The sequence below is a fragment of the Ptychodera flava genome, chromosome 4 (genome assembly GCF_041260155.1).
Source record: "Ptychodera flava strain L36383 chromosome 4, AS_Pfla_20210202, whole genome shotgun sequence".
Lineage (NCBI taxonomy): Eukaryota > Metazoa > Hemichordata > Enteropneusta > Ptychoderidae > Ptychodera > Ptychodera flava.
This window is the reverse complement of record NC_091931.1, coordinates 36,303,225-36,317,878: the sequence shown is the minus strand read 5'-3', so window position 1 is coordinate 36,317,878 and position 14,654 is coordinate 36,303,225. Positions and strand designations below refer to the sequence as shown.

General features: G+C 36.3%; 1 protein-coding gene across 1 annotated transcript in view; it reads left to right on the top strand.

The window, feature by feature from the left end:
* The window catches only part of LOC139132260 (neurobeachin-like), a 240,835-nt gene that overhangs the window by 80,281 nt on the left and 145,900 nt on the right, over positions 1–14,654 (top strand). Inside the window, 9 exon segments of the mRNA XM_070698649.1 lie at positions 2,410–2,505; positions 3,908–4,029; positions 4,822–4,948; positions 5,271–5,390; positions 5,806–5,952; positions 11,928–12,125; positions 13,138–13,280; positions 13,905–14,013; positions 14,395–14,547. Coding sequence (XP_070554750.1) covers positions 2,410–2,505; positions 3,908–4,029; positions 4,822–4,948; positions 5,271–5,390; positions 5,806–5,952; positions 11,928–12,125; positions 13,138–13,280; positions 13,905–14,013; positions 14,395–14,547 — 1,215 coding nt within the window.

Here is a 14,654-nt window from a genome sequence, read left to right as displayed (position 1 = left end):
CTACCTATTCATCTAATTCTGACATAAAATGTTCAAAAGTTTGGATGAGGCCCAAGGCTTTCCTTCCATCACAGACATTCCTAAAGTAATTTTGTCAAAGAAAAATGGTAAATAATTATATCAGAGTTCTAATGGATGTTTACCACAGCTCTTGTTCTCAAAAATCCAGTTCAGAAGTGAATTTTGAGGTTTTGCTGATTGTTAAAATATCATTGATGCTCACAGTGTGAAAATGTTCACCATGCTGAGTCATCCCTGTTGATACAGCAGTGGATTGTGGGTAAAATGCCTCTTCAGCAAAATATACCTGATTACATGGTGTTATTTGCAGTATTATGACATCAGCAGTGTGGAATCTAGAATGCAACCTTGTGTCATTGACGCCCAATGTCTTCAAAGGAAGTGCAAAAAAATTGTTGAGGCAGCCTAAATGGTGCTATAAAAAGCATGAAAATATAGAAGTTATGGGGATTGCAACCTCATGCACAAATATAGTTTTAATAATGTGAAATCACAAATCGATATGTTTCTAATGATAAAGTTATTGACAGGCTGATATACGGCATTATGAACTAAAACAATGCTGCCAAAATTTGGATACTTTGTTTAAATTATCATGACAATACAGTCAAGGAATATGGAATTAGGATAATGGTTTTGGAAATTATTCAAATGACACAGTATAGTTCTAAAATTGTAAAGGACAGTGTTCCCTTGTTTTACCTTTGACGTTAGAATTAGAGTCTAGGCGTTTACTTATCATTAATTATGATATGTAGAGGTATTGTATGTCATCTCCTTCCTACCTCCATGATATCAATACTGTAAGAAAATACGAATTCATGCAAATTTATGTAGATTTTTAGAACTTTTATTTGTCACTCCTACAAATGTCAGATTACCAGTTTTAGTTGAATGGGATACAAATTACCGTTCTTTATGGTCACCTTGAGAAAACACCGCTATGGTACACCATGTGTTCACAATATGGCTGAAGTATCTTAAGTAAAGAAGGGGAAAGTACTGCACATGAAAAAATGTAGAGGGTAAAACAAGTGTAGACTGATAAACAATGATTAGGTATTATTAGTCCCTGCAGGCGAACGCTAGGGGACTTATGGTTTGGGTACCATGTGTGCATGGGTGTGTATGTGCATTCGTCTGTCCATCCACGCAGATATCTTAGACATACCTGAGCTAATTCCTTCCAAAGTTGGTACAAGGATAATACACTATGTCATACATATGCACGTACATTGTTTTAGGTGTGGCTTGCATAATTAGTGCTAATTTGCATAATTAGTGACTTTTGAAAAAGAGCTGTCTGTCTGTGTGTCAAATTTTTTTCCATGTGCAATTCAGCTTGTGTAATTTGATTGAGTATGCTCTTAACTGCTTACATGCCTACCTTTCAGAATTTTGATTGGACGTAAAGCAAAGAGTTTACTTACTCTGGCCTTATGCACAATATTCAAAGATTTATATGTGTAGACACACATACAAACATACACACACATACACGTACATTTTACAGAGTAATTGTTCAAGATGTGCGGCATATATGATAATACCAAGATATATAGTGTTCAATAGTGTAAACACCGCACTGGTATTTTATGCATAATTTATTTCGGTACATGATTTTGAATTCACACTTGATAGGAAAAGGATAATAGTTGAAGTATGCTAATCAATGTAGAGGGTGCCCGTAATAATATTTTGCATATTTAGTACACATATCGCATATCATTATTGGTGCAAGGGGTATATGGGTCAGATAGTTGAATAATGTATATATATTTTAAGAAATTTTTTGGTCAACTAAGTTAAACACATGTACATGTTGTTTATGACTTTGATAGTGACCTGTCCAAATAAATAGGGTTTTTGATACTTTGTCTGAGAATTTGTAATGTTGAATTTCTAGTAAATTTACAAAGAAGCAGCTGTAAAGTTGAAAATGATAAAATTGAGTCCAATAGCAAAACATTATTGGATTGTAGATGCCAATATAGGCTGCTATCACACTGAGAGGTTAACAATTTTGATGTGTAATATTTATAGCTATTATCTGTCTGATTAAGTAACCACTTCACATTTTCTGTACAGGGACCTTGTTAAACGATTTAGAAAAATTAATTGGCAAAGTTCAGTTCACATTGGGTCAAAGGTCGATGTCTGGTACCAGTCTCATCACTGTCAGATTGTAAAAAAAGAAATGACTATATGTGGCTGGTTGAATCCTCTTGCCAGCAGTAAAAATTAATGTAATCAGTTGAATTTGTGAAATGATGAGTTCCAAATGAAATTGTGGAGTGAAATAGCAGTTTCCATGGGTTTGTGCTCATGAGTTGTAACTTGGCTTATCATATGTGTATAACAGAATGAACATTTTTTTCTATTTTACAGCCCAGACACGCATCAAAACTGTTACAGATACTGCGTCAGATGCCACTCAGACATGGCTCTGATGCGTTCTTTAGCTTTCCAGGCAAAAACGGAGCTGTAAGTAGCAGAATTAACTGATCTAGGAAACAGACTGTTATGACTATATAATTTCTTCTGTACAATTTGGTACACCCGAGGGAACCTTAGTATCAAAACACTGTTTGTGAAAAATGTGATTGAAATTGCACTTAAATACAAACCTTGGAGATTAGCACATACCTTTACACAGTATTTATCTTTCGTTCGTTAGTTAAAATCATGTTTCAGTATTTATTTATTTGTGGATGTGTTAGACAGAAAATGATTTGGCTCAAGTCAGTATTAAAGGGCCTTTAGCTGTCAATTTTGATACTTTTTTCACTATTTTTCCTTTGTACGTCAATTGCAAGTTCTTGTTCTATTTCCCAAAGCATGTTGAAACGCCAGTTATTTAGCTTGTCTGTACAGCATCTATACGTCTGTTGTATACATTTGAATTCTAGTGCAGACCAGAATTCACTTGTCAACTATAATAATGCAGTCTACACATATACAGGCTGAGATGACAAAGTCAACACTGTGTATCTCAACATAATTTTCAGAGTACCGTAGAACAAGACACTGTAGTTGTCTTTGAAAACAAAAGTGCCGAAAAAATTTTTCAACAGCTACGGCTACAAGCCTTTTATTTGAGTAAAAAACATGATTGTTCAATATTCTTTGTTTCTGTGTTAAGTGGTTGAGATTTGTCTCATCTTGTGTATCAAAGGACACAGTGGCTGATTGTTAATTGGAAAAGACAGATTTTAAAAGATGAGATATGAGAGCACGGACAAAAACTTATTTTCAGATTTCTCAGATGAGTTTTTCTGATACAGTTTAACCCCTTGTGTAATGCATTATACAAGACACATCATATAAATGCATTAAAAAGGTCACCTTTTGACTCTTCTGTTAAAGAAATTGATTAGGTCTGTGGATGAAATTTCCTTTCTGATAAAATCTTCATTAGCTGCACTGAACTTAGGAAATTATACAACCCTGCTTTGACTGTCTACAAGAGGGAGGTCATCAGTGAAGGACTTCAAAAATGACAAAAAGATCGATAGCCGTGTCTTCGTGGAAATTTTATTCAGTATTAACCTCATACAAAAGCTGGAAATAAATCAGTATTTAATGAACGTTTCATAATCTCAAAATGATCGGCAGCAAATTGATCGCTTTGCTTGGAGTTTGTTTATTATCTTGATGTTTCTGTGTTCTTGTATTTTGATTAGATTATGTTGATTATTTTACAGCAAAGTGTCAAAAAGTAAAATTCTATGTTCTTGTTATTTTGATCTTTGGAATAAGTAAGAAGTCAAACAGAAAAAAGAGAAAACCAGTGCAATTGACAGTGTTGAAGTGTAAAGGTCAGCTTTACTATATCATTGATGTTGGTGATGATGTAAAGTTTTGAATTTTATCTGTATTATTTCAGGCCGTGGCACTGCCTCCCATTGCAAAATGGCCCTACCAAAGTGGATTCACTTTTTCAACATGGTTCAGGTTGGATCCTATCAACAGCATTAACATAGACAGAGTCAAACCTTATCTCTACTGGTAGGTACATTCATACTGTACAGTGCTAGAGAACAGAATATAATGAAGCAAAACAGAACGTCATGTTTGTTCTGTGTGTGTGTGTGTGTGTGTGTGTGTGTGTGTGTGTGTGTGTGTGTGTGTGTTGTTTTTAGAATCCATTTGTATATTGATACTGACACAAAAAAGTTATTTTCCTTCATTGAGATGGAGTGCAAACTGAAATTTTTAGATGTGAAGATTACTTAAGGGGAACAGCAGTACCATTCTCACTGCAAAAGCATAATTTACTGTATGCCAGCAGCTTTCCAATTAAACCTACAAGAAAATAAAGGTTGCAGAAAATTAAAATTAAAGGATCATATTTTTAAACTGATATCAATTCTGTCAGATCACCAAATTCTTTGCGCTTTTATGATTATCCAATACACCTATATCAGTGGCATTCTCTTTCAGAGTTTGTCATATTTTTGAGCAATACTGCATCGTTGAAAGTCAGGGACAGATGTCCTTTCTCAGACTGCTTGAATCAACAGGTGGTTGTGAAAGAAATCAGATTTCTTCATTATCCTAACCTGTCTTCATTAACTGTACTGTATTGGACCACTGCGTGGTTGAAAGTAGTATCATTAAGTTTTCATTTCTTTTTCAACAATCTCCTTTTTATTTAAAGAGACATGAAAAATAAGCGCTGTTGCTGTTGTTGATTCCAGACTTGTCAAAATAATTCAAAGGAAGTTGTAACATGTCCGTATTCATATGTTCAACAATTCCAACTTTTAACTCTGCATGCATTCATTTCTGCCTTTGTAGTTTCCGCACCAGTAAAGGGGTTGGATACTCTGCCCATTTCATGGGATCTTGTCTGGTGGTCACTGCCATGAAGAGTAAAAACAAAGGATTTCAGCATTGTATCAAATTCGACTTCCAGCCTAGAAAGGTCAGTTACCATCCCAATACATGCATATATCTTTTGAACAGAAACACTTATACCTGATATTTTATGTAGAACTTTTGTACTTTGTGTGGTTTAAAAGGAATAGAATGACCAATAAAATTTTACTTTAATATTTTATTACCACCATTACTATTGCTACTTATTTTACTTATACCAATATCTTTGAATTTTTACTTCTGCATATTTCTCAAAATTTTATCATCAATATTTTACATGAAATTTTTTCTCATTGCTCCAGTCACACTTACATATATCACTTGGAGAAGCATAATGTTAATTTCAAAATTTTTATTTCTTTGTTCAGTGGTATATGGTTACAATAGTACATGTTTACAGTCGTTGGAGGAGCAGTGAAATCCGCTGCTACGTCAATGGAAAGTTAGTCTCCTATGCAGATATGGCATGGTTTGTCAACACTAGTGATGTGAGTACTGCCCTCAGTGTTTTCTGTGACTCTAGAAGAAGGATCATGCTTTTTCCTTTGACACTCAGAGATGATCTAGATGTACTTAGAGATGATCTACATGTACTTAGAGATGATCTACATGTACTTAGAGATGATCTACATGTACTTAGAGATGATCTAGATGGAGAGTTGCTTCAAGATGTAGCATTCATTTCCGTGTGACATTCACCGAGTGTGGAATTGACTTCAGGTTTCCTCTGCAAAGTTTTGATATCATAGACTGATTATTCCTTGCATTTCAAATCGTCAGTGCTAATAGGATAGGTAAACAACTTGCACTGGTGCTCTTAGTACTGCCCATACATAGATATGGTCATTTTGATTTACAAGCAGAATGTTCAACTCCTCTATGTTTTGTTTACATTCACTGCAGCCATTCGACAAGTGTTTTCTAGGTTCGGCACCGACTGCAGACACTGAGAGAGTGTTCTGTGGTCAGATAGCAGCTGTGTATCTATTCAGTGATACGCTGACTCCACACCAGGTTGAAGCCATTTACACCCTAGGACCAAACTACAAAGTGAGTTGACAACTTCTGTCATGAAATTTCATCAATTGAAACTGAAGGTGAAATGTTCAAAAAAGAGTCATTTGTTATTTGGCATTTGAGCAGTTGAATAAAACAAAATGTATGTAAAGTCAATAATGTGGTTCATATACTCTTTTGGTGAATGTTGAAGACTTTAAAAATAACTAGAAATTCCCTGGTAATTGCATGTTCCTGATAATGTATCACATTAATTTTACATCGGCTTTTTATGCTTACAATGTGGTATTATTGCATTTATGAATTATCAAAAAACTCCAAATTATTCATCTATCTTTCCTACCGGTATAAATTAATGAGATGAGCATTATAAACTTATGACAAAGCTATCCATTCATTATCACTCCATTTAGCTGATGAGTAGGCGGTGCTGAGCTAGTACTCTAATTTATTATTCAAAGTGTTGATCCCCTATCTTGAAGGGATATAACCACACTAAACATTGCCAAATGTATACCTTCCTCTCAACAGATAGATCAACTTGTTTCATAATTAAAGTGAATTCAAAATTTTCTGTTTTCAAAATCCGTTGTGAAAACTGTAAATTTTTAACCCTGTTTTCCTGCCACAAATCACACAATAGACAAATAAAATACAAAAGGATAAATTTGATGTAACCCAGTTAATTTTTAGGGTGTCCGGGGGACTTATAGGTTTGGTCATGTCCGTGCGTGCGTGTGTCCGTGCGTGTGTGTGTCCGTGCGTCCGTCCGTTCACGCAGATATCTCAGACATGCCCTGGTCAATTTCTTTCAAACTTTGCACAAGGATAGTACCCTACCCCATACAGATGCACGTCGATTTGTTACACAATGCGATCAAATTTGGCCGTGTTAGAGGACTTTTTAGTTTTCACCTCCATAGACTCCAATGTATAAGGCAGTCTCCATAGACTCCCATGTATAAGGCAGTCCATAGACTCCCAGGTATAAGGCAGTCCATAGACTCCCATGTATAAGGCAGTCCATAGACTCCCATGTATAAGGCAGTCCATAGACTCCCACGTATAAGGCAGTCCATAGACTCCCATGTATAAGGCCAAGAAAAATAAAAATTTAGTTTCTCATCGTATTCATATTGCAAAAAGGATGCAGTGACACAGTTTTTAGTCCCCACGGATGAAGTCCAGGGGGCTTATAGATTGGGTCATGTTCGTCCGTGAGTCCATCCTTGAGTCCATCCGTTCACGCAGAAATCTCAGATATTTTGACAAAATGTCACGTGACCTTGGTAACCTTTGACCTCAAATATATATATATATGTCCATAACTCGGTAACCACAAGTGCTACACCCTTCATATATGGTATGATGGGACAGCTTATGACGCCATATATTGTACCTCATTAATTATGCACATATCTAATTTTGAGCAAGCCAATAGAGCTAGAGGTCTGATTTTTGGTATATAGGGATAACTTAGCAATATAATTATTTTGACAAAATGTCACGTGACCTCGGTGACCTTTGACCTCAAATATACATATTTGTCCATAACTCAGTAACCAAAAGTGCTACTACCTTCATGTATGGTATGATGGGACACTTTATGACGCCACATATTGTACCTCATTAATTATGCACATATCTAATTTTGGGCAAGCCAATAGAGCTAGAGGTCTGATTTTTGGTATATAGGGATAACTTAGCACTACAATTTTTTTGACAAAATGTCATGTGACCTTGGTGACCTTTGACCTCAAATATACATATTTGTCCATAACTCAGTAACTACAAGTGCTACACCCTTCATATATGGTATGATGGGACAGCTTATGACGCCACATATTGTACCTCATTAATTATGCACATATCTAATTTTCAGCAAGCCAATAGAGCTAGAGGTCTGATTTTTGGTATATAGGGATAACTTAGCAATACAATTTTTTTGACAAAATGTCACGTGACCTCGGTGACCTTTGACCTCAAATATACATATTTGTCCATAACTCAGTAACCACAAGTGCTACTACCTTCATGTATGGTATGATGGGACACTTTATGACGCCACATATTGTACCTCATTAATTATGCACATATCTAATTTTGAGCAAGCCAATAGAGCTAGAGGTCTGATTTTTGGTATATAGGGATAACTTAGCAATACAATTATTTTGACAAAATGTCACATGACCTCGATGACCTTTGACCTCAAATATACATATTTGTCCATAACTCAGTAACCACAAGGGGTACACCCTTCATATATGGTATGATGGGAGACCTTATGATGCTTCATACTGTACCTCATTAATTATGCATATATCTAATTCTGAGCAAACCCATAGAGCTTGATGTCTGATTTTTGGTATATAGGGATAACTATAGGATAGAAATTTTTTGACCAAATGTCATGTGACCTCGATGACCTTTGACCTGAAATATACGTTTATTTCGATAAATACGTAACCACAAGTGCTATGTCCTTTATATTTAGTAGGATGAGAGACCTTATGACAACGCACGCTTTACCTCATTAATTATGCACACATCTAATTCTGGGCAAGGGAATAGAGCTAGAGGTCTGATTTTTGGCATATAGGGATTAATTAGCAATACAATTTTTTTTTCAAAATGTCACGTGACTTTATGACCTTTGACCTTGATTATACATATATATGCATAACTCAGTAACCACAAGTTCTATACCCTCCAATTCTGATAGGATATTAGACCTTAAGATGTCACATCTTGTAGCTCATTATTATGCGCATATGTATTTCTTGGCTGGCCAATACAGCTAGAGGTCTGATCTTTTTTCCCGATTTAGAACCATAACTTAGACATGCCTCATGTGTTTCAAATTGGGAACAATGACATAGACCTATGTGCCCATAGATCTCAACATATATACTCCAGTGATACTCCTTAATGACCACATTTCCCTGCCCCATCAAGACTAATACTCCTATTACAAGTGGGGACTATGTCATTGTCAATGACTTGTATAATCAATTTATTGGAATTAAGCTTTTCACAGCCATGGTATGGCACTAGCCCATTGTTATCAATAGTTAGTGTGGACTGTTTACATGCAATTGGGGATGAACAAGTTCAAGGTACCTAGACCCCAGAGTCTGATCAAATCTCGAGCACAATGTTGTCATGTACCGGTATATTGTAGGTTTTCAATGTACATCATTTTCTGTCAATAACAGCAGCAAAAACAATTGTGCCACTAAAATCCGTTTTTGATATATTTATTTGGGCAAAGTACACATCACAACACATTTTTAACAAACAAAACAAGACAAACAAAGACAAGTAGATCGGAACCCAAGTTCTCTGTAGTTCAGGGTATAGTCATGTCTGATACCCCACCCACTACTTCCCACTCAGTTGTCAAATCATTATTGTAGGTGACCATGGCTACCGCAAATTGTAAGACATCTTCTGAGTGCTTTTCACTGAAATATTTTAGTCCTTGAACATTTGAATTTCCCACAAGCAATGTTTTTTTTTTCTGAGTACTTCTATAAAAATTTAATCAGTGCTGGCCCCAAAATGTGTGGAAAACTTACACAAATCGATGACTGATCAATAAATTATTCATGCAAAAAGAGTTATCTGTTTTATGGTGTTCTTTTATCGTGATATCATCCAGTGTGGTGAAATGTTGTCTTTATTGGAGCAGCTTGTTTCATAGAGAAGACGGCGTACAATTATTCGATTTAGTTTCTGTATTGAAACTATGAGCCAATGGCCGGCATTGTAGCAAATACATGTGTTGTATTCACTTCACTTAATTGTTTAAATTATGAATTTTTGCTTTAAAGCCGCAATTTTGAATCCCAGGTTCTCGTATTAGTGGAGTTCTCTTCCCTGTCAAACACTTGGCCAGTACAATGTTTGATTTCTGTAACATGAATTACACAAACTGATCTCAACCTTTTGGCACCTTTTGCTAATCCTGCAAACAGAGTTTATACAAGCGTTTGATTGACGGTCGGTTCAAATCGCCAACGGTCATTATTTCCCCACCATCAACGCTCAAATTTCCTAAAAAATCGTCTTCCAGTCATGTTAGAATTTGAATATAACCACAGAGTTCGAATGGCAGCAGCTTCGCGCTGACTGCTTGGCAGTCTATCTGAGTTTTTGTGGCCGGAAAAAACTATAAAGTGGCATTTTCTGGAGCATGTGCCCGCATGTTGCCTGTTTGGTGTCCAGTTACACAATGAACGCCGCCATAGCTTTGCGCCCTTTTAAAAGGAGGCTCCTCCTTTAACACTTTCACTGCGTAATTAATTTTTATACGTGCGTTCCAGTGCGTAGTTTTCTATGGATATATGGCCTTATAAATATTGATTTACATGCATGAGCTGTATCTTTGTAACTATACGAGTATTCGGGACAATTTTTTCAGTGAGTATTGCAATATGACAGAGCATCATAAAAGTGAACAAAAAGTAACGTGACTCATCTGGAAGGTCACTTGATAATGGCGGCCATATTGGATTTTAGAAAAAAATTCAAAAAATGTTGCATTTTTTGTTATTTCAATATATAAATGTATTTTTTGTCAGCGTAACACTTATAAAATTACCACTTACATTATATTAACTCAAATTAAGCAGGGGGAACACATACTCTAAAACATATTCAACATAAATGAGGTAAATATGCATATTTATTACAAGTTCATCTTCGAACAACAGGTATCATCTGACATTCAAAAGAGAGATATATTATATATATGCTTATATAGTTGTAGCTAGTCCGATGTGTAATTGTCACTGATAGATTGATGTCGTACAACATCCACAGGATACCCCATCAACATTTATGACGTTGGTCACCGACCCTTTGTAGCACTTTTCTCTCAGCATGCTCAGTTGGAGTACCTTTCTGTCTTGCTTGCAATCTCTGTCTTTGCTCAACTAGTTTGGGAATATATTCAAGTTCGATATTAGAGTTGTAATTTGAAATTTGACTTCCGCTATCTCCTTCGAGTTAGTTTCACGACCAGTGACAATTCCACTATCACTGTCTAGGAAAACATGCTCAAGGGCTTAGTCAGTTTTAAACTGTGCCCGCGTCGCCATTTTTAAATACCCCCTGACAGAAAAATAACAACTGATCAGACGATCCTTACAAATTACGGCGGAGAAATGACCGAGTATGGCGGCATTTGTTTACAAATTTTGCGCGCATGCTCATTTAGGTTTGACCTCTACCTCGTACGCTACACTAGGCTTGAGGAAATAGTCAACAAACATGATGTAGATCAGACAAAGCCAACGTATATCGAACGCATATAAACGCGTACGTTCTTGGCGCGTTTACGCGCCTCCCGCAGTCTGGCCGTTGGCGCAGAATGTGCCCTCCTGCGGTGAAAGTGTTAAAGCGTGTAACATGTCTTAAACATTATTTAAATACCAACAGTTCATCTTCAGTTATGCTTGAATCTTACAAAAATGACAAAAAAGTGTCTTTTTTGAGAAGTGTGTATTTTGACGACCAATTACAGTTTAATTGGATGTTACTTGCGTTCTTGTGATCTGAGCCAGGGAGTTACACTTTGTAAATGGAATATGGCACAGTGTAGAAGTGCATACTTTGTTTCTTATGGACTCCCTAGAATGTTATGAATCAGAAAGATGACCACCTTTGGAGTTCCTCCATTTAAATCCAGAAATGGTCTCAAAACGTCAGATTGTGAAAATCACCTGATTTTGCACAGTCTGCCCACAAGTTTAAGGTCAAATATTGACTGTTGGCATCAAATTAAGATGTATAAAACATGTTACAATGAGCAATGCCACTTTAAGCTCCGTGGACATGAGGAGGTTCATAGTGATTGAATACTGTTTAAGGAAAATCCATGCCATGCATATACCAGTACAGATGATGGTATCACGTGCTGTCGTTGTCATAATTAAGCAAGATCTAGGATTTAATTGTATTTTTATCATGGCATGATGTATGAAAAAATGGGTCTCTCCCTGCAGAGTTTATTCAAGTTTGACTCGGAGAGTGACTTGCTGTTATCAGACCAGTGTAAGAAGACACTGTACGACGGCAAGCTGGCCAACAGCATGGTGTTCACATACAATCCCATAGCATCCGATTCACAGCTGTGTTTGGAATCGTCACCAAAGGGAAACCAATCATACTTTGTCCATTCACCACACGCCCTCATGCTGCAGGTGAGCTCACGTTTAGGATTTAAAGTTGTATCTTGTCTTAGAAAATGTCTGCAAGTGTTGTTAAACAAATTTACGAATGTATGTGTATTTAGAGAAACGAAATGAAGGTTTTCCTGCAGCCAAACGGTAAATAATGGTACCCACAATGCAACAGTGTAGGTACCAAAGTGGTGTTCTTTGTGTTGGACTCCATGCATCCTTTTCATTCACATCAATGTGTAGATTTTTACAACCTGTGTTAGACAGGGTGCTCACAGTAGAGTCTATGGAGGAGCTCATTACATTTATTTGGTCAACATTCATCAAAGCTGTTAAGTATGGTTTTTCTTCCTTGTTTGTACAATGCTCAACTTTGTTTTCATTTTATCAGAGATGAGTATTCAAACCAAGAAGTCAAGATCACTTAGAATATTAAAGGAAAGGAATGGGTAGAGAATTAGAATGAAAAGAATGGATTATTTTAATAACATTAAGTTTATTGACCTTGACCTGAGAGACTCAATACCTGAACTTAATTACACTGTTATTACTGTGATTAAATGTGGTTGGTTTCTTTGCACAGCGCCCTCTATCTAGCCACGAAATTTGTGCATCCCACTTTTACCAAATGCTGCTTGCTATATGACAGCTAGCAAGTTATGAAGTGTTTTTATAAAACCAGGCTTACCTCAGAAATCTTATTTTCATCTTGAAATAGAATATCCATCTCAACTAATGGAGTAACATTCACCAAACATTCAAGTTCATTAAAAAAAAAACTGATGAGGTAGACTGGTTAGATTATTAACTTTTTTAATGATCAAGGCTAGGTACAAAATTCTCTGTAAGAATAATACTATTAGGATGAAATAAATCTGAGAGATGTCTTTATATTTCTTTACGCTGTCAGATTTTTCCCCCTTGATTATACTGATCAACTTTTCCATGGTTCCTGATTATTCCGATCAACTTTTCCATGATTTCTGATTATTTTGATCAACTTTTTCCATGGTTCCTGATTGTTTCATTGCAGGGAGTGAAAGCCATAGTCACCCATTCCATCCACAGTGCACTGCATTCCATTGGTGGTATCCAGGTACTCTTCCCATTATTTACTCAGTTGGATTACAAACAACAAAACAGGGAAGGTGAAGGAGAAGTGGATTATTCCATCTGGTGAGTCTTCTCAATTCTTTCTATTTGTCTGTTTAATCACTCGGTTAGATGTTTGGATGTAGCTAATCAGTTTGGCATTTCACACCCACTTTCAATACAGGGAGGCACTGTAGCTGCAAGTTTAAATGTGATAGAGTAGATAGAGTACAAGTGTATCACTGAAATTTAATGAAGATTAATATGGCATGACATAACAAGGACAACCCTTGATGTTTCTTCTCGTTCTAATTGTATTGATGTCAAGCTGCAGTCTCTTGTATTGCTGATGCACGTTGGCATGTCTTCTAGCTAGAGAGAAAATCAATAATCTGGAGTCAGATTTCTGTCTTTAGACTGCGTTGCCAGAATAACAAATACATGGCAGGAAGCTGTGCCACTGTTCCAAGCAGACATTGTCCATGTATTCATACAATTTTTCCTTGAGGACAAGTAAAATTATAGACTACAGACAGGTTAATTAAACAAAAACAGACAGGCCCATAAAATTGTAGGCCTGACTTTTCAATGTGTTGCATATACTGAGCACTTGTGAATATTAGTGCACAAGGTCTCCAAACCACATCCTTCATCTTTGCTGGTTGATTTTAAAATTTGCCTATGTTTTGGTTGATATTTTTATTTTAGTTCAACATTACTGGCTCTTCTGTGTGATCTGCTAGGAAGCTCAGTGACAACTCAGCAACAGATGATACAAGTCAAGGGATTCCTTATATTGGGATATCTCTTGCAAAAAGTGAGTATCAGTAATTATCAAAATTATCTCTGAATAGAATACAATTATTATGCACTTTGCACTTGCTGATGGAATATGTTTTGCAATTGTTAAAGATTGAGATGGAAATGTGATTTCTGTAAGTCCAATGGTGGAGCTATTTAAAGTGGAATTTATAACGGAATGCAAGTAACAATGGCATGTTATATGTATTGTTCTTTTCAAAACAGAGTAGTGTATCCAAGTAGACTGTTGATGTCCACTACTGGATACAGCACCCTGGACCAGCTTGTACAGTCATTAAGTTTTGACTAGTTCTTACATGTTGTGCTTGTTTGTTGACTCCTATTTAAACTTCTGGGTCTGTTGAACTTTGACCTTGCTGTTTTTACCCCATCATAGTCCTCAACCAATCACATCACAGAAGCAGTGTTGGAATCACTGCTGACACTAGCCAAGTATCTGAATAGATTGCCGACTGGAATGACATTACTGAAGAATTTAGTAGACTACATTCTGTTCAACCCAACACTGTGGATCTACACTCCAGCCAGGGTAAGGGATGTGTTTGAAAAATGATGGCGTTGATGGTGATGTTGATGATAATAATAATGATGATGATGATAATGATGAGGACAATGATGAACGTACTTATAAACATG